Consider the following 20,317-nt stretch of genomic DNA (forward strand, 5'->3'; position numbering starts at 1 on the left):
TAAACATCAAATATCTAAAATGGGACAAAGACAGACAAGAACTTCCCCAGACCCTCCACTCCTTAAGTGGGGATCCCCTTAACACCGTTAACTATGAGTGAGAGTATTGTTTTTGAGGCCTTTACCCTCAGTGGCAGTGGCATGTCCTCGGCCCTCCCCTAGGCTATGTTAAAGCCCCTGCCATCCACCCTCCTAGCACGCCATACTTCCCCTTTATAATGCTCATCTCTCTTAGAATTAAGTTTAATTTCTGCCTTCTGTGCCAGGCTATCAGCTCCCCCATGGAAAGGGCTGCATCTGCCTCATTTACTGTTGCTTCCCTGGTGCTTACAAGAGAGTCACGCTTATAACAGGCCCTCCAGGAGTATCTGTGAGTAGAATCAATAGGACGTGCTAACTGAGGGAGAGGAAAGGGTGGAGGAAAACTTGCAGATTTCAGAGCCCCGAGAGAGGAAAGTGCCTTGCCCAAGTCACAGGCTAGGGAGGAAGAGGTCACAGATCCTGCTCTGGAGCTCTGAATCTCAGTCTGTGCCTTTTCCACTCACTACCCTGTGCTAGAAACCCACAGAAAAGTGTTCCATAGTTAAATAAGCTTCTTTACCATTGGTCTTCTCAGAGCCTTATTACACTCATATGCATACGATTCTTGGAGAAGGTCACATACCATATCCCCCATATGTATGTGACTGTAGAATACTGCCTGGGAAAGTTTGAAGCCTTTGGCACCACCCCCTGGTTGCTTATCATGATTTAGTGAACATGGCATGCACAGAGATTTGTTGCAACTTTTGGGGCAGAATAGGAAAATACTTTTCCACAAATGAAAACTACTCCAAACTCCAATATATAAATGGGATAAAAGACTCTGGTTGAAGGGGGGCCTGGAGATCCATCTGGCTGTCCCTGCACCACTGCCATTTGAGAAACTCTAGCGCCCTGTGGAGCCATTGGTACAGAACTCAGCACAGGGTTGAGATTAGGAGACTTTTCGTGCTGGCTCTGCCATTGACCGTTTCTCCTTGAGCAAGTCATCAAGCCTCATTGGACCTTGGTTTCCCCATTTACACAATGAATCTGTTGGACTAAATGCTTTCTGGTGTCCTGAACTTTCAGCATGGATGTGATGAGGACTGCAATTCTGTGACTCTAAAAGTCTAACTCTAAGATCTGATGGCTTAGTATTCTGATTCTGGGACTGCCTATAGCCAGCCTGAGCTGGTGCACACACTGGAGCCTAGGCTTTGAAAAGCAGAATTCATTAACTGCAGTACATTGCCCAGGGGTGCTGGGCTCCCTAGGCAGGGCATGCCTTGTGCAGGATGGAAGTGGTGGGGTGGGGTGGGAAGGAGATGGGTGGGTGAACTGGAATCAGCTGCTGCTCAGTGGGCAGAGCCAAGAGAGGAACCCAGGTCTCCGACTCCAGCTCTATCTTTAGATCTCCATAGCAACTGTTGCCAGGGCTCTGGAGCTGAAGGCGCAGGCTGAGCCTGCTGCCTGCAGGAGGAAGGAGGGGCACTTGCTTCCTGTGCCTTCTCTTTTGCTGGGGAAAGGACTCTGGGCTGGGCTCTTGAGCCAGGAAAGGGACACTGACAGCAAAGCAGTTTGCAGTGGGAAAGGCTTGGGGCCAATACAAAGGTAATCCAGGGCCCCACCTTGCTCTAAGAACATAGTCAAGTCAAAGAACCCAAGACTTTCGGCATGTTAGGCTCATGGCACTGGAGGTACTTTAGGCAAGGTCCTCCTCCAAAGGGCTCTTGGCTTCTTTTGGGATCATTCCCTAAATACCGATGGAGCACCTAACCTGAGCTGGTGCTGAGGCCATGGTTGGAGCTCCCAAGAAACCCTCTAAATCAGAGAGCCAGGGAAGCTCCTCTCGCCTCTTCTCCTGCCCAACTGCTACTCATCCTGGAGCTCAGCCTGGACTGGACTTCCTCTAAGGAGTCCTCCCTGACTCCCAGGCTGGATGCTTGCCTCCTTGGAACACCTATAGCCCTTGGCCTCCCTCTGCACAGCAGGAGGCTGGGAGGGAATGATTAACTTCATGGGGCAGATGAGAAACGGAGGTATAGACACTTGCCCCCAAGACACCTGACAAGCTAGCAGCAGGGCCAGGCCTGGACTCGGTGTCTTCAAATTTTAGTCTGTGCTCCTTCCTGTGTCATAGGAACAGGCCCTGGCCTGGGCTTTGGAGGGGAAGCCTAGACTAAAAGAGGAAGTAGGAGTCCTTGGTTATGCCGGCACACAGCAAACACCCAGCCATGTCCTTGGTAAACTCAACTGAGCCACACACCAATACAAATGGCTTTCTCCGACAGCAGCTGAGCAGCTCTTCAATTAGGTCCTGGCCCAGGCGGCCAAAGTGAGTCTTCTCCCGGTAACTCCAGGGAAGCTTCTCTGGGGAGCTCTCCTGGGAAGACAAGAAATAGGGGGTGTAACTGTTGGGAGGTCCTCAGAGTTCACCCAGCCAGCTCCTCTGCCAAATGAGGAAACTGAGGCAGAGGGGGTGGAAGCCAACCCGTTCCAAGCCGTACCATGAGCCAGGCACTTCCTCATCTCCCTCTCTGCAAGCCTATGGGTGGGCTGTTCCTCTCATACAGCAGATGAGGAATGGGGAAACAGGGGCTTCCCTCAGGGCACTCAGTGAGGCGGGGGCAGTGGCAGGACTAGAACTAGAGCCCCACTGTCTCGCCACCTCTGTCTTCTCCCCATGACCCTGGGTTTCCCAAACTCTTTCCAAGGTTATCCATCATTATTACCCTTGCAGCATAATTTCCATTCATTTAAGGTTTCAGTGGACTTATTTATTTAACAGATATGTACTCAGTGCACCGTGCTGGGCACTGGGGATATGGCAGCTGCTCAAAACAGACAAGGCTCCGGCCCCATCCTGGCTGCATGTGACACAGCCAGCAGTGCCTTCCCCAGGAAAGGTTTCTTTCTGTCCCACAAGAAGGCTATGCTAGCAAGCACTCCAGGGATGTGCGATGCCCCCAGGGAGCCAGGCTCCATCTCTGTTTTGGCCCTTTCCAGCCTTAGCTTGTGGCTTTCCTTCTCAGGGCCACAAAATGAAAGCTCCACCTCCAGCTGACTAGGAGCAATTTCTTCTATTTTTTTAAGTAAACATTTTATTTAAGTATAACATACGCATAGTGTACAAATCATTAAGTATATACAGTCTGAAGAATTTTAATGAAGAGAACAAACCATGTAACCAGCACACAAATACAAAAACCCAAAACCAGTGCAGGACCTTCACTGCAGATTCGATGAAGGTGAGCTGTTAAATCCCAGGATGGTAGAGAGGCAGGATTGCGGGGCACGGGAGGAGCTGGAATCCTAGTTCCACTGCCACTTCCTGGCTGAGTGACCATGACCTCTCTGAGCTGTTGTGCTGAGGGCACTGACTGTGGAAAGGCACTGTCCGGTGAGCCACGGTGATAGCACAACCCCTGGTAGAGGCTCGTGAACAGAGGCCTCTGTTGTCAGGTGCGTGCACAGGGCTCTGGAGCCAGGCCTCACAGTGCTTGTCTGACCTCGCAGGCCTTCTGGTGTTGATGAGGGGGACCCTCTCTGACAATCTGAATCTTCCCTCACTCCCCCCATGGCAGCTTGCTTCACCTCTCCTTCCCACTGCCCAGTTCCCTTGGGCTAGTCACCCTGAGCCCCATAAACACTGGTAGTGCAGTTGGGGTGCTGTGAAGGAGGAGAGCCAGGACTGTGACAGGAGAGACATCAACGCCAGCCTGGGGGCTCCAAGAGAGCTTCCAGGACGGAGCTACACCTCTGAAGAGACTGAGGGATGAGTGAGTGTTAGGTGAAGATGGTGGGAAGAGCTCTCCCAGCAGGGCTAACAGCATGAGGAAAGGCCCAGCAGCCAGGACAGCATGGCACACTTGTATCCATGAGCAGACCAGTGACACCAGGACACAGCATGCAGGGAGGGCAGGCTGCAGAAGCTGGCAGGCCACTGCACTTGGACAGTATCCTGAGAGCAGCAAGGAGCCAGGAAAAGGTGGGAAGCAGGGTGGGGGTGGGGGCAGATCTGCCCTTCAGGCTGCAGGATGAAGGACAAATGGGAGTGGCTAGAACTGGGCACCCTTGAGGATGTTGTTGCTGTGGCCCAGGGAGGGGAAGGAGTGTCCTGAGTCAAGGGAGTGTGATGGGCAGGAGCCACCACAGTCACCCCCTTCACCTGCCCCTGCCATTGCAGTCCAGCCCACTCACCTGCCCGACCCCAGTCCACCAGCATCATCAAATCTCTGGCCCAGGGCTGAAGTCCTCCGTGCTGGTGAACTTCAGTGCAACCCTCAAGCCCAGGCTCAAATGCCATCTGCTCTGCAAAGCCCACCCTCACCACCAGCATCCTGAACACTCTCACGGAACCTGTGCTGTGCTGTCTTACACTGATACCAACTTAGAGCATGACTGCTGGGCAGGACCACTTGGTTTATACCCAGCTCTCCACCAGTTAGCTGGGATACCTTGAGCAAGGTTCTTAATCTTTCTGTGCCTCAGTTTTCACATCTGTAAAAGGGGCATGATGGCAGCACAAGCCTCGTAAGATTATGGTGGGGACTGAATGAGTCAATACATATAAAGTGCTCTGAATGGTGCTGGGCACAGAGAAAGTGGTTAAGGAAGGGGAGCTGTTATCAGCAAGCCCTGGTGCTCTCCCCCACATGCAGTGAGTGTCTGGAGGGCAGTGAAGGGGTCATGTCCATTTTTGTGTCCCTTACACCCAGCATGTGGTTAGGGAACAGAGGAGAGAAAGGAAGGCTGGCCAACAGCTGGGTGTCTCTGCTGGGTGCTACCTTCCTGCCCTTGCTCTCACCGTCACTGCCCAGGCTCTCGGGCAGGGTTTACTGTACCGCTGGGCAGTGGTGGCCCTTCCCCCACCCTCTACCACCCAGGCTACACACCAGCCTTGGCCTCAGTCCCCTGCCTTGGGCACTTCCCTGATGCTACTAATGTTCACCAAGCATGAGCCTGAGCATTTTACCACCTGGACAGGCCCGCAGACCCTGGGCCCTGGAGACCCCAGGAACTCTGGTACCAGGAAGGGAGATCCAGATTCCTGACCCCCTGCCCCCAGCCACAATGCTGAGGATCTCCTAAGTCTTTAGGGACTATCCAAAGCTTGCCTCAAAGAGGAAATTGATGAGAGGGGGCTCTACAGTACAGGGCAATAGGACTGACACTGAGCAACATGGAATGCAAGGGAGGGCCCTGCAGGGATGCAGAAAGGAGAAGTAAACACAGATGGAGGAAGGCATGTGAACAAGGCAGCTGGGGGCCTGGCTTGAGATAAGGGGCAAAGATGGTCCCCCACACTATGGCCTGTGGGGAGAGCCCAGGAAGGGTCACCTGAGTGAACAGAGGGCATAGAGAATCAGGTGGTAGGTTCGCTTCTGCTAGAGAATCTGCAGCTTGATGAGTTTATGGCAGCTATTCCCCCAGGGAGGGACAAACCGAGGTGGTAGGGATCCTAATAAATGCAGTGAACTCGGATCCAGTTTACTCCATCAGTCGCTGTCTGAGTACCCTACTCTGTGCCTGGCACTATGCTAAGCACTGAAGTGAGAGTGCTAATCCTGACATGTGGTCCCTGCCTCGAGGCACTCAGCACAGCCTGGAGGTCCCTGCCCTCTGACTGCATGGCCAGGCCTCTGGCCTGCGTAACTTATGATGCCAGAGGGCGGATGGAGGGCAGCAAGCATGGCAGGGCGAGCCGGAGCTCAGGAAGCACACAGACCTGGGCTCCAGTCCTGGCCTTGTCCCCGTCTAGCAGCACAACATGGCTGCCACCTTCACCTCCCTGAGCTCCCATTTCCTCACCTGTATAATAAACATGATGATACCTGCCTTCCATGCCAGGCACATGGTGGGTGCTCCACCAGTGGCAGGAATTATTATTACAGCATGGGGTGGGGAGGCCACAGCTGGTGCTCAGGACAGGCGCAAAGGGACAGCAGAGTCTTGGTGAAGGAAGTCACCACCCTGGGCTCACCTGGCTGAGTACAAAGAAGGTACGGACGTTCCAGAAACGGGCCTGCTCCTGGAGGAAGGATTTCAGGTAGATGCTCTCGAAGGTCTTGAAGCAGCCAACCAGAGTGACAAAGGTCTCATCATCTGCATTGTCTGTGATGCTCTGCAGAATGGGCACCATGGGGGCCAGGCCTGTGCCCGCAGCCAGCATGAGGAGCTCACCATACTGGGAAACAGAACAGGTACATCAGATGACAGGTGAGTTGGGGGGGGGGTCTCACCCCACCCACCCCACTATGGAGCCTTTTCTCGGGCTTGCTTGAATTTGACAGTAATGCCTTTCCTGGATGTCCCAACCATCTCTGTCCTCTTTCTACCTCCTCCAGGAAGCCATCTTACCTTGTGAAAGGTGTGTGAGGTCAGAGATTATGAAATCTTGAGGCTGAAAGGGAACATATCAGTGTAGCCCATTCTGTAAGTGGCTTATTTGCCTTCTAAAGCATCATCACAAGGACTCTCTGCCTATATACTTCTGCTCATTACAGGGAGCTCCTTACCTCCAAGGCAGCTTGCTTTATTTACTATATGCCAACTCCCCTTGTCTGTGAGGGCTCTCCACCTCACACTGAGCTGAACCTGTTCCCACCAAAGCCTTGCCCACTCCCCAACCCTACCCCATCCCTGCTCTCTGGGCTGCTTCCTCAACCCCAGGGCAGCCTAGCAGAGATCTCAGGGCCCCAGCTTGAACCCCTGAGCCTGCTCTTCTCTAGACCAAATGAGATAATATACATAAGTACCTAGCACAGCACTGGCACAAAAGAGCCATGCAATAAAGGTGAGTTCTCACTCCAAGAGGACCCAGTTCCATAAATTCCTCCTCACTGAACCCATTTCCTGGCTCTAGGTCTCTTAAAGAAGGGCAATCCTCTTTAAGATCAGTGCCTTAATGGTTAGTGCATGATCCATGCAGAGAGCTATTCACCTCCCTCCTTCTAGAGATTAGGTCTCTGTGTATAAATCCCCAACCACCTAACCTTGGCTAGCTCTTTCACCAATCTGAGTCTCAATTTCTCCACTGGTATTAGCACCTATCTCAGAACTGTTGTGAGGATTAAATGAAATGACATAAAGTGCCTGGTGCAGAGCCTAGGCTTAATCCAATTAGATTCCTTCCCCTTGCTAACTCCTGAGACTCCCTCCTGTCAGCTACTGCTGGGCCATGCCATTCTGTCCTATATTTGAGTTCTCTCCAGCCTCCGAGTCTTTAGCCTGCCATGCTCCTCCTCTTTCTTCCAACTCAGCTCAGGTTGTCCTCTGGAAAGCCTTCCCTGAGCTGGGAGAGGTCCTTCCTTTGTGTTCCCACAGTTCACTGTGCATCCTTCTGCAGGACACTGGTCACACTGCGTTGCTGTCATCTGTTTGTGTGTGTCTCTCCCGTCAGACTGTGAGCTTCTGGAGGACAGGGGCCTTGTCTGACCTATCTCTGGGTCTCCAGAGTCCAGCATAGGCCTGGCTCTGGGTGGACACTTGTGTCTGTACGTTGAAAGAATGCACAGACAGATGCTAACGTGTCAGTCCTCAGGGCTGATGTAGTATCCATCTGTAATGGAGACAACTGCAGAGCAGAAAAATAGACTAGAAGAGGGCAGGAACACCCTGAGTGTCCTCATGGGAGCAAAGCCAAGACTTAGCTGGAATTCAGGGGCTAAATATTACTGTGTGAGATGCCATCTCTTTTTTCTCACTGCTGGGCCCTACAACCTTCCTAGATTAGAAATGCAGGGGCCTTCAAGTGTTCTGTGGATGAAAAGGAGTAGCCACAGGCATCGAGAGGCTCCACCCAGAAAAGGTGGTCAGGACAATAGTCATCCAATGTCCATTCTAGGCCAGGAGGAAACAGGAACAATTCCTATTCCCTGCTCTCAAGGGCCTGGGGACAGGGGCATACTCTGCTAAAAATGCTGTGCTAAGCATGGCTAGTACGAGGAGAATATTGTGGAAGAGTATTTATATATGCACCCCACACATCTATAAAATGGGGGCAGTAGTACCTAAATAGCTGCTGTAAGGATTAAATGAGTTACTGCACAGCAAGGTCAGAGCCTGGCACGTAGGTGTCAAATACGTGTTTGATATCATTATACATACATACATACATGTGTGTATGTGTGTGCTTGTGCACATTTGCGTATACACCCACGCATGGAAGAGGATTTGAAAGGACATACAAGGTAGTAAGATAGGTGTGTCTGGGTAGACGGCCTGTGGGTGTTTTTTATTTTCTTGTTTTTGTTTCTCTATATCTGCTGATTTTTTTGGTAATAAACATGTACTGCATTTATAATAAGGAAAAAACAATAAAAGCTATTTTTAAATTAAATAAAAAGAATGAACAAGAAGGCATGATTCATTCTTTTCCATTTGTTTCTGTTTTGCTTTGTTTTCCCAATTATAAAAGTAATATGTGTTCATTGCAGATAATTTGGAAAGTATAATGAAGAAAATAAAAATCACCCATAATTCTACCACCCAAAGGTGCTAACATGTCATTGCATTTTCTCTTCATATTTTTTCTGTGCATTTTAACTTGGTTTCCCAACCTGTTGTATATTCACTTTGGTACCTGGTGTTTGTCACTTGATCTTATGGCATAGACATGTAATAACATCATTTATATACACAATTTTAAAATCCAAGATAATATTCTGTCAAGTAGCTGTAACCCAGTGTACTTAGCTAAGGTTGTTGGATATTCAGTTGCCTCCAGTTTTTTGCTATTATAAGGAAAGATGCAATGAATACGTGCAAAAGAGTAAGCAGTTTGGATTCTTTCCATAGAACAGACTTCCAGAAATGGAATTACTGGGTCAAAGGATTTGAAGATTCTTGATACATACTGCCAAACTGCTTTCCAGATATGCACCAACTGATCAGAAATAACTAATTCTTTCTGGGAAAGTTGGGGAAGGATTTGCACATGCCATGAAAATGAGGGAAAGAGCCTTCCATATTCAGAGGCAGTGGGCCCCAAGCAGGGAGTCATGGCGTGTATTTAGGAAACTACAGTGTATATTTAGGAAGCCATGGGATATATTTAGTCTTGTGACTGAAATGTGAAATTGGAAAGGTATCTGAGGGCCAGATGGTATGGGGTCCTAAACACCAAGTACACAAGTCTGATTTTCTAAGTAATGGGCAGCCATGATAGTCACAGAGCATGGGCAGGCAGTTTTCTTTATTAGTGCCTATTGCATCTCCACTGTGTCCAAACCCAAGGATATTATCAGGATTGGGTTCAAGCTCAGGGAGAACGGCATAGTGAGATTTCATGGCCTGAAACATGAAAAGCACATCCCTGGAGGATAAGCCAAGGGGGATCTCCTAAGGACTAGGGTGCTAGCACTGACCTGGTTTGGTTTATAAAAGAAGTTTCCAAAAGGTCCTCGCCAGAAAGCTGTGTTTCCTGCTCTCCAGGACTCGATATACCGGGACATCAGCCCAGTCTGGTAGCACTGGAAGCAAACACAGGAAGATCTCAGTGGGACAGGCACATGTTGCCAACACAAATCAGATTAGCCATTAATGTGGAGCTCTTCCTGTAATACTAAGTTCTTTACATATATTATCTCATTTAATCTTCCTCCTCATCCTGCAAAGTTGGTACTGTTATTCCCAATTTTCGGATGAGGCCCAGAAGCTTACCCAGAAGGTAGATAGCAAGGCTGGGATAAGAATCCATAGTATCTATAGCCCTTACCCCAGAGGTCTCAAACCCAAATGCGTATAGAGGACATGCAGGTAATACAACTAAATGAAGAACTTGGTGATGATTTCATTAATGGCAATTAACACTCAGTCTCAGTGTCAGGGAGACAGGAGGGAGTGGTGGGGACTGTGATAAATTGGTGAATGAATGCTCCTTCTAAAGAGGGAAGCCACTTTGGAGCTTTCAGGCAATAGTTTGTGGGCTGATGATGCCAGATCTTCTGATTTTCCAAGAGAAGTAGGAAGTCCATATTTTTATTTAAAATCTCCCATTTCTGAAATGTCAGAAATTAATTCAAGAATTTAAAACACTATGCAGGTGAAAACCAAATACGTTTGTGGGCTGGATTCAGTTTGCAGGCCATGCATTTGTAATCTCTGCGTTATTGTACACCATCTCCTGGATGGATGAAAAAATGAAGATTGTAGAAGGGATTCCTCCATGGGGGGAGGGCAGTCTACATTTCCTGGGTGCCTGCCCACTCTGTGCCAGGCACCATGCTGGGGCTGCAGGGAAGACAGCTGGACCTTAAGCTCCATGAAGGTAGCCAGTGTCTGAACCATGGGAAGGACTTAATAAATATGTGAATGAATGATTCAATCAATCAATCAACCAATTAATCGAGATTCAGGATCTCCCCTTAAGGAGCTCACAATCTAGGAGAGACCTAAGTCTCAGACATTACATAAGGTAGAGATGACCTAATACTCCATGAGAAGGATAAAGTGCTAGGAGAACCCTAAGGAAGACGCAGTCATTTCCATGGAGTGGGATCAAGGATGGCTTCCTGGAGGAGAAGGCATTTGAGTTGGACCTCAAAGGATGGGCAAGATCAAATTCACTGGGAATGGGAGCAGGAGTGCAGAAAGGATTCTGGATATCAGGCATGGTATGGTAGGACAGGCTGGGTTGTGTTTTGGGAAGAATGAGTAAACATGGTAGAGTGGGGATGTGCAGGAAGCGTGGGGAGACAGGACTAGAATAATGTGTGGAGTGAGATTATAGCCAGGCTTGAAGGAGAGACTGGGCTTTGGTCCCCAGACCTGCTTTTAAGCACCCATAGCAATCTCCGATACCACTGCTGACTTCCTTGGGCACCATCTGCATAAAGCAAGGGAAGCCCTTGGCTTACCTGGACAAGGTCTGGGAAGGAGGGTATGGTTTTTCTCCTGCTTTGCTGAAGGCTGTGTCGCAGAGCATGCTTTGTTTTTTCGCCCCAGTCTTGGGGGAGACACAACCCCAGCTGTGGCCTTAGAGGCCCTCTGGCACAGATGGCACCCAAGGAGAAGGGAAGGATTCTTCCGTGTCTCTAGCACCCACACAGAGCTTGGCACAGAGGAAATGCTTGATACACTCTTGTTAAATAGAACTGACATGGAACTTTTGTCCTTCCACTTAGATCATACGATTATTACCTGAGGGGCCTCGGTACAACGACATTGACTCTCTGAGCTTCAATTTCTCACCCGTGTAATGGGGATAATATGATCTACTCTGCAGGGTAGTTATGAGACAATGAGAATAAAGAGCTAGAAGCAGTGCCTAGTGCCCAGAAGGTGCCTGAGAAATGGGAGTTCCTCCTTCCTTCCACATGGGAGGGTAAACCTATAAAACCCCGCCTGCCTTCCCAATTTGCAAAGACATTTCCAGCTCTTCCTAGCCAGCAGCTTAGGGATAATTAAGCATCTCTCTAAAGAGAGGCTTCCCGGTAAACGAAGGAGAAAATCAGCCTTGCAGCTGGGAGAGATCCAGCTGCCCTGAAGAACTGTCTCCAGGCTTATCCTTTCAACAGAAACATACCCAGACAAGCAGCTTGGGGAAGCAGGCCATTTGGAGAGGATTTGTGGAATCTCCCAGACAAACTGTTGCGTGGAGAAGGGATCCCATCCAAGCTTATGTGTGAGGGAATAAACACTCAGGTTCTGAAGGCAGGCAGGGAAGGCAGGAGCCAGAGACAGTGCTGGGGTCTCAGAGTCAGGGGGCCAGGGCTCACCCACCAGCAGCACTTCTTACTAGCTGTGGAGCCTTGGGTCCTCCTAGGGCCTCAGTTTGCTTATCAATGAAACAGGGATAATAATTCATGTCTCATAGAGGAGATGAAGGAAGTGAAAGCTACTCTTAAATACTGGTATTTCCTAAGATTCCATTTGGGAAATGATGATCTAGAGCTATATATTAGGTTGAGCAATACGAAACTGCTGTTTCTGTAAGTCAAAAATGTTATAGCATCAGCAATTTCATGTAGTTCAACCTAATTGTTTTGTCCACGTACTTGGACCTCCATGACTTCTTATACGTTTGTTATCTATTCCTTGGGTCTCCAGGGTGTTTTGTATCCAACCTATCTGTCCATCTCATCTCTGCCAACTCCTCCACCAACCCCTGCTCCTTCATAAGCACCCTCTCCCCCCACCACTCAGACTGGGTACAGTTCCCAGAAGACCTGTTCTATTTCACCCATCCCTGCCTTTGGTGATCCATCCCCTTGGCCTAGAGTGCCATTCCCTGCCAATGCCAGATTGTACTACTTCTTCAAGGCTCAACTCAAATGCCTGCCCCTGCCCAACCTCCCCTGAGAGGCGATGTCAGGTTAGTTCAGTACACAAGGTCCTCCATGGCCCACCTTTTGCCTGATTCTCTCAGCTTGCATCCTGCTGCCTTGGCATGCCCCCCTTCTGTTCCAGGATGAATAACTTACTTCCCCCAGTCATGCCCTTTTTTGCCACCGGCCACACTGTTCCCAGTGCTTCCTGTCCACATTTTCCCTCTAATTTCCCATCCTTAAATATATGGCTTCTGCTAGGAACCCCAGCCTGTCTTCCCTGCACCCCCAGCTCCCCGAGTTGGGCTGGGCCTCCTCTGTCACGGCATCTGTTGTGCTGCATGGTCCTGGTCTGGTCACTTGTCCTGGCCTGGGTTTCTCTAGGGCAGGCACCATGTCTGACTCACCTCTGGACTCCAGTACCCAGCACACAGTAGGTGTGGAGAGACTTGGTTTCCCTTCCCCTGCCAGCTCAGTGTTCACTCTTCATTGATGGGTAAAAAGGTGAGAATGGGCAGCTTTCCCTTTCTCTATCAGAGCCTTCTTTGAGTAAAATGTGTCAAGAGTACGTCCTTTGTTGGGCATCTTCCCTTCCCCAGGAAAGAAGGAGGTAGGAGAAGGCCTTCTTCACCTGTCCCCTCTCCTCCCTCAAGTCAGCCTCCTCCCATGTGAACAATGGCCTTTCTCGTGTCAGTGAGAACTGCCCCATCCTGACCAAGCTGGCCAAGGAGACACCAGTCCGTGGCATCTTAGAACATCCTTGACAGTCAACTCACCTTAATTAAAACTTCAAAGTATCCTTCTGCATTGGCAGGGCTGATGGGCGTATAGGCTCTCTGAATTTCTAAGTCATCTACTATCCCTCTGGGAAAGAGAAGCACACAGTCAGGCAGTCAGCCAGTCATTCAACAAACCCTTATCAGGTACCTCTTCTGCCAGGCTGCTGAAAGTGAAGGGGAGGTCCAGTCATCCCCAGAGGATCTCACTGAAGGGCAGGCAAGGGGCAGCATAAAAAAGAGCACTGGGATCACCCACTGCCATGTGCTGGCTGTGAGACCCCGGGCTGGTCATTTAATCCCTTAGCTGCCCTTTCTGTAAAATTGGAAAAGCCATCTGTGTTCTGGTTTTGTGGCTCCACTGGGATTAAAGATGGGAGAGTGCTTCAAAAAGTGCACTGATGATGTGAGGTGTTTTGGGGACATTACTGTGGTTTTTCCTGATCTCTTCTCAGAGAAACTGGAAGGATCCTTAAAGGGGCCTTAGTCCAAATCTCTATCCCACACATGAATCCTCTCTACAATGTTATCAACAATGGGATAGGGATAACAATCATGAGTGATAATAATAGCCATGTCATATTAAATGCCTACTATGCACCAAGCATATTATATGCGTTATCTCATTTAACTCAAACAATGACCCAAACACAGAATCCAATGCTTACAGAAAGGAAGTCACTGGCAGGGCTAGAATTCAGATGAGATCAGGCACGTTCAGGGTGGTATGGCTGTGGACTGGCAGGGCTAGAATTCAATCACAGCTCTGACTCCAGAGCCAGGTTCCTCACCTTACTCCTCAAAGCTTCCCAGGAGCACTTAAGCACTCCTTTCTCAAGTCCTACTACGTGTAAAACTTTCTTCTCTGAGGTATGAAAAGATTAAAAAGGCCCTGTCCTAATGCATCAAAAGCAGGGGAGCTGGATGTAAATATTTAATAAAGGCTTATGAAACAAATGAGAAAAAAAGGAGCAGAACATATGACATGGCCTCGATGCAAAGAGCACTATGACATCTGTGGCAAAAGAGGTAAAAACTGACATGTTTCAGAAGGAGTGACCACTCTCATCCGGGGAACTGCAGAAGCCTCCTGGAGTTGGGTATTGAAGGACAAGCAGACCACTAACAGGTGAAAGTGGGGACAGAAGGGAAGTAATTCCAGACAGAGGGAATAGCCTGGGCAAAAGAGTAGAGGTAGGACAATGTGGGCAAGTCAGGAACTGGAAGTGGATCAGGAGCTGAGACAAGGGGCGTGTATGGGGTGAGGGAGGGAGAAGAACTTGGTGGGAAAGGAAGCTGAAGGTCTTGGGTTAAGATGTCATTGTGGAGGCAATGTGAAGCACCAGAAGGTATCTGAACAGGGAGTGACTTGGTCAGATGTGTGTGTTAGGAATGTCACTGGAGTGGCAGAGAGGAGGGAGGAGAGGAGCTAATCTAGAGGCAGGGAGTTCTGGGCATCCCTGGTTTATGGATAGAGGGTTGCATGGGGCTGTGACCTGCCCTGTGGTCCTTCTTGCCCACTGGAATAGTGAACTTCAAGGACCACCAGCCAGGACACAGGCCAGAATGAACTGGACACAAACACCAGGGTCCATTGTGAGGCAACTGGCCAGAGTCTGACCAGCAATAAGCTCTCTTCTGGTTCCCAACTTGTCCTCTGGCTGCACCTTCTGTCTCCTTTATCAGCTCCTTTTTCTCTTGCCAATACCATAAATGCTGGTTTTTCCAGGACTCAGTCTTATGCCCTTTCCTCTTTCCATGCACACACATTCCCACATGCCATCCAGGGATGTGCCAATGACTCCCAAATCCATGCACGCAGCTCAAATTTCTCTGCTAAGTCTCAGACCCATAGAGCCAACTGCCTGGCAGACACCACCACCTGGACATCTCAAAGGGTCTTGTCCCTGGGCAGGTAGGAGTAGAGATTGGGGTGGCAGCAGAGTGCCAAAGTAGGGTAGGAGGAAGAAGAAACCTCTGAGGAGTGGTTAAGAGTGTAACTCTGGAGCCAGGCTGTCTGGGCTAGAATCCTGGCTCCATGACTTATTAGCTATGTGATATTGGGCAAGTCCCTTATTCTCAATGACAGTGTCCTTTCTATCAACTGGTGCTAATAATATTAAGTTAATACAATAGACCCTAGAGCCAGACTGCTTGCCTTCAAATCCTGGCTCCAACATTTCCTAACTGTGTGACCTTGGGCAAGTGCCTGAACCTCTCTGACTTCAATTTTCTCTGGGGATGATAATGGCATCTAGCACACAGGACTTTGTAAGGGTTAAATGAGTTCACTCATATGAGCACACAGAACTGTGCCTGGGATGGTAAATGCTGTTAAAGTGCTCATGTTACTATTATTTATTAGGAAAATGCATTATTGAGTTCAATCCCAAGAACCCTCATGTATTACTATGTCTACTTTTTTTTTTTTTTTTTTTTTGTCTTTTTCGTGACCGGCACTCAGCCAGTGAGCGCACCAGCCATTCCTATATAGGATCCGAACCCGCGGCGGGAGCGTTGCTGCGCTCCCAGCGCCGCACTCTCCCGAGTGCGCCACAGGCTCGGCCCTACTATGTCTACTTTGAAGATGACAAATGGAGGCTTAAGGAAGGTTAAGCAAGTTGCCCTAGGCCACCCAGCTAGCAAATGGCAAAGCAGGGCTGTAAAGCTTGGTCCTCCCGCTACCTGAGTGTACCGTAGGACAAGGTGCTGGCCAGGCCGCAGGCCAAGCTGGCTGTTCCCGGGTAGTGCAAACCGGACATAGTAGGTATCCTCAGTGAGTTTGTCCATGGCACTGATGTGGAAGGCCAGGAAGGTCTCTGGACTCAGGCTGGAGGGGCAGCTCTGCAATAAGAAAAGATCCAACAGCTAAAATCCAGGGCTCAAGGGACACACAAGCACCAACATGCATCCTACCCACTTTCCCCAAGGAGAGGCTGTCTTGGCAGGTAAGTGTCCTGTGTAACAAAGAGTTATACCTTAGTTCCATTTCATGCTTTGGCCTAAGAATGCCAGAGCACTTTATATTAAGCTTACACTGCCTCCCATGGTTCCCTCAGCCCCAGGATAAAGTGCAGCCTCCTTAGCTGGACACTCAAAGGCCCAGTGGACGACTCTCAAGCCTTATTTTACCTCCCGTGCATCAGACTTTTCCCATCCTCCCAAGAATACCCTTCTACCTCTGCTACCTCCTACCTCTGAGTCTTTATTTGCTCAGGCTGTGCCTTCTGTCCAGAACATTCATCTCCAATGTATGAAAGACCTACTCATCCTTTAAACCTGTTAAACTCCAGATTTGCAGAATTTAGAAACTGATGGGACCATAAAGATGATCTAACCCCATGTCTTGGAGAAACTGAGGAGAAACTGAGGCCTGAGTGGTAGTGACTTACTTGTCCAAGGTCACACTGTAAGCAGGGACTTAAATTCATGTATTCTAAGTCTCAGCCCACTGCCCTTAACATTCTACCCCCATCTGCACCTCTTCCAGGAAGCTTTCTCTGAATGCCACAACTAACAGATCTCTCTCATGTAATATGCTGTCACTCAGTTCACTCCTGGGACCATCCCCCCATGCTCAGCTCAAGGTCTAGCACCATGTGTTCCAACTCTGGAACCCCAATTACACAGAGTAGTGCTGACAGTGTCATAGAATTGACAAACTTTCAGGCTTGGCATCGGAGGCTTTGTCTCCATTGCACCTCCCCCACACACCCCCCATCCAGGCCAGGATTACCTCTTTATCATCAGCCAGAGCACCCAGGCACCCTCTGTCACAGCTGCCTGGTGCTCTGCAAATAGCACTGAGCTGGGAGTCAGGAGAACTGGGTTTAGTCCCGCTCAGCTACTGTCCACCTGTGGGGCCTTAGGCATATCATTTGATGCTCTGGGTCTCACTTTCCTCATCTGTAGAATGGTGCTTCTCATCCCTGATAACTTTATTGGGTTATCATGAGGGTCAGGTGAGAGAACAATGTAAAATCATGTTATAAAATATAAATTGCTATGAAAATGTAAAATCTTTTTCTATTATTATTATTTCATTAAAAGCTAAAAATGAAATTTATCATTAGATTGAAATATGCTATTTTATAAGACAGACAAAATTTGTATTATCATCCCACTTTCCATTTGCTATAATAGGTGATAACAGCTACTATTTACTGTGCACCTACTATGTGCCAGGTACTTTATGTATTTATCCCATGAAATCTTCATAACAACCTAAAGTATTACCATCCCCATTTTCAGATGAGAAAGCTGAGGTGTAGCAAACTAAAGTGACATGCCCAACATCACACAATTATCTGGCAGAACTGGGTCTTAGTTCATGCCCTTTCTATCACATCCTTGTGGTTCTCTGTCCCTCTTCTATAAACTGGGTTTTTTGAGGGCTGGTACCCTGGCAAGATACTTTCATCATCAACCTCTTTGCGCTGAGCATACAGGACATGGTACTCAGCAGATCTGGGAGAAACTCATTCATTTGTTCAACCAGTACTTATTATTGAGTGCTGACTGTAATGCCAGGACATGCTCATGGTACTGAGGAGAGAACAGTGAGCAGGACAGCACCTCCTTCTCTTTCAGAACTTATATTTTAGCAAGGAGACATAGACAATAAACATATAAACAAGTACGTCTTAATGGTGTCTGGTGATACTGAGAGTTAAGAAGAGAAATGAAATTTGAGCAGAGATCAGAAAGAAGTGAAGGGGTAAGCCATGCAGACATAGTGGGCAACAAGAAGAAAGAAACACAAAAGTTGTCATGAACATTCCCCCAGTCGCCGGCAGAGGCCAGAGGGCTCTGGTATCCTCTACCACTCTCCAAGTGGCAGAACTACAAGGGACATTTAACAGGGATAAATATAAAGTCATGTTTTAAGATTCAAAAAACAACTGTATTTGTGCAGGATGTATGTTCTATAGTTTAGGAACATGTATAAAAATGACTGAGCTTTGGTTCAGTCTGGACCCCAAGAATGGAGAATGGTTGGCCAAAAAGTGATGGTGAGGCCAGACTGCGTTAACAGATGTGGAAAAGGGAGGAGAGATCCCTATTCCACACTAGTCGGAAGGGACATGAACAATGGGAAGCCCATTCAGAGGTGGGAGACCAGAGAGGGACAGATTCAAAATCAGACCTACACACAGCAACAGAAGAAACGGGTCCTCAGTTTCCCTATCTGTGTAATAAAAGGGTTGAACTCTACAGTGTTCTGACATCTGTAATTGTAACTGTGAACTCTCTCAAACATTATAATGAAGGGCTAAACTGCTTGGTCCAGACCCTGCAATCCCATAGGAGTTCAGAAAAGGAGGAAAAAGTCCATAAGGGCCAGAGAAGAAATAACAACAACATCCTCTATTCACCTAGTAGAAACAACTATATAAATGCTAGTTTCCTCTATGAAGGCAACGACTGACTGTCTTGTTCTCTCTTGAATCCCATGTGTCATAGGGCCTGGTATATAATAGGTAGTTGATAAACATTTGTTAAACGAAATGCATGTCAGGCTCTGTGCTAAAGGCCACAAATGTTTATCCCCACTTTACAAATGGGGAAACTAAGGCTTACAGAGATGAAAGGACTTTGCATAAATCCACACAGCTGCTAATAAGTTGGCTGCAGGGCTGGGCCTCGAGCCTGGAGCTGTCTGCTTCCATCATGCACTCTTTGCTCTCTGCTGCCCAGTCGGGGGAGGCTTCCCAGAGCAGGTGCATCGAGCAGGGCCAAGGCCAGGGAGACTCTGCCACCCTGGCCCTCTTGTCTGAGGAGCAGCCTCTCTCACCTGTGAGTCCTCTCCACTTAGCAGGCTCCTGTCCTGGCAGGCTCGAGCTGCCTCCCACCTGGCCAGGTCTCGGTGATAGAGGTCGAACACGCAGGGCGAGCAGCCGCTGCCGCAGCACTGGGAGGGCAGGGGCTCCATGGGCCGCAGCTGCAGCCAGGCTTCCTCAGCAGCATCCTCCTTCCTCTCGCCCATCGGCAGTGGGCTTGGGCAGCCTGGGAGGGACACCGGGTGTCTTCCCAGAGCAGGCCAGTTTCTGCGAGGCACAGGCCCAGGCCCTCCTCCCTTGCTGGCCTGTGAGAAGGAAAACACGGGGGTTATACTCTGGTCTCCTTCATTCTTCACTTTCTCCCTGAGGGCTGCAGGTGCCAGGCTCTGTGCAATCAATGGGGACAGATATGGATCAACCATGAAATCTGCTGTTGGGTGGGGAGCACTTACCATTTCTTGGCACTGGTTTTAGGTCAGTCCGTCTGTATGAAATAAATCTTTCTTTAATAGAGGAAGGGATTTGGCTTCAGAAAACCTGGTTCTACTGCTCATGAGCTCTATGACTGCAGGAAAAGTTCAGCAGGCTGGGACCCCCTTGAGGACAAAGATGGTGTCTTGATCTTTCTATATTCTACTACCAAACACAGCCTGGTAACCAAGGTTTGCTTACCTCTTCCTGTGTTCTGAGTGCTGGGTTAAGCACTTTACATGGAAAATCCCACTGAATTAAAAAAATGTTTTAAATGATGAAATAAAACATGCATATAAAATTTAATGAATAATTAAAATTATAAAAAATAGGGCTGTCTGGTTAGCTCACTTGGGAGAGTGTGGTGCTGGTAACACCAAGGTCATGGGTTCAGATCCCCTTCCTAGCCAAGCTGCCAAAAAAAAAGATTTGTTAGAGCACAGCCTTATAACCCCAAGGTCACATGTTCAGATCCCATACAGGCCAGCCACACACACACAAAATTAACTAAAAATATTATAAGAGAACACCTGTATGACTATCACTCAGTTAAGTAAAAAGAACCTTGCCAGCATCCCAGAAGCCACCCTTGTGTGGCTTCCTGATCAAAATCCTCTTCCCCTAGGTAACACCATCTTGACTTCTGGGATAATCATTTCCTTCATTTTTCCTGGTTTTGCCACCTTTGTTTGCAACCCTAACCATCACGGTTCAGCTTTGCCCAGTTTTTACCTTTATGTGAGTAAAATCAAACTAATGTATTCTTCTGTGTCTGGCTTCTTTCACTCAGCATTGCTGGTGAAAGTCACCCACCAAATTGTTGCATCTCATTTAATCTTTACAACATTTTATAAATGAGAACCTGGGGTCCGGAGAGGTTCAATAACTTACCCAAGGTCACACAGCTCCTAAAATGGGATTTTAACTCTGGTCTGTCTGGATTCGGAACAACCACAGGAAAACAGGAGGAGGTTGTGATGGTCCAGGTGAGATGTGA

At 48.5% G+C, this 20,317-nt stretch overlaps 1 protein-coding gene across 1 annotated transcript; it reads right to left on the reverse strand.

Moving 5' to 3' along the window:
* Nucleotides 1-1,336: 1,336 nt before the first annotated feature.
* On the reverse strand, nucleotides 1,337-19,119 carry LOC134384802 (NADH-cytochrome b5 reductase-like). Its single transcript, XM_063106565.1, has 6 exons — nucleotides 18,864-19,119; nucleotides 15,765-15,913; nucleotides 13,070-13,157; nucleotides 9,393-9,497; nucleotides 6,008-6,211; nucleotides 1,337-2,407 (listed from the first exon to the last, which is right to left on the reverse strand). The coding sequence occupies exons 1-6, from the start codon at nucleotides 19,053-19,055 to the stop codon at nucleotides 2,204-2,206; spliced, it is 942 nt and encodes a 313-aa protein (XP_062962635.1). The 5' UTR covers nucleotides 19,056-19,119; the 3' UTR covers nucleotides 1,337-2,203.
* Between the last annotated feature and the right edge of the window lie 1,198 nt (nucleotides 19,120-20,317).

This window comes from Cynocephalus volans, chromosome 8 (genome assembly GCF_027409185.1).
Source record: "Cynocephalus volans isolate mCynVol1 chromosome 8, mCynVol1.pri, whole genome shotgun sequence".
Taxonomy (NCBI): Eukaryota; Metazoa; Chordata; class Mammalia; order Dermoptera; family Cynocephalidae; genus Cynocephalus; species Cynocephalus volans.

Coding starts and splice junctions, on each gene's coding strand:
- LOC134384802 (XM_063106565.1), bottom strand. CDS start 19,055: ATGGGCGAGAGGAAGGAGGATGCTGCTGAGGAAGCCTGGCTGCAGCTG. Junction 15,914..18,863: donor TAAGTGGAGAGGACTCACAG/GTGAGAGAGGCT, acceptor TTCTTATTGCAG/AGCTGCCCCTCCAGCCTGAG. Junction 2,408..6,007: donor CCTTCTTTGTACTCAGCCAG/GTGAGCCCAGGG, acceptor TTGTCTTCCCAG/GAGAGCTCCCCAGAGAAGCT.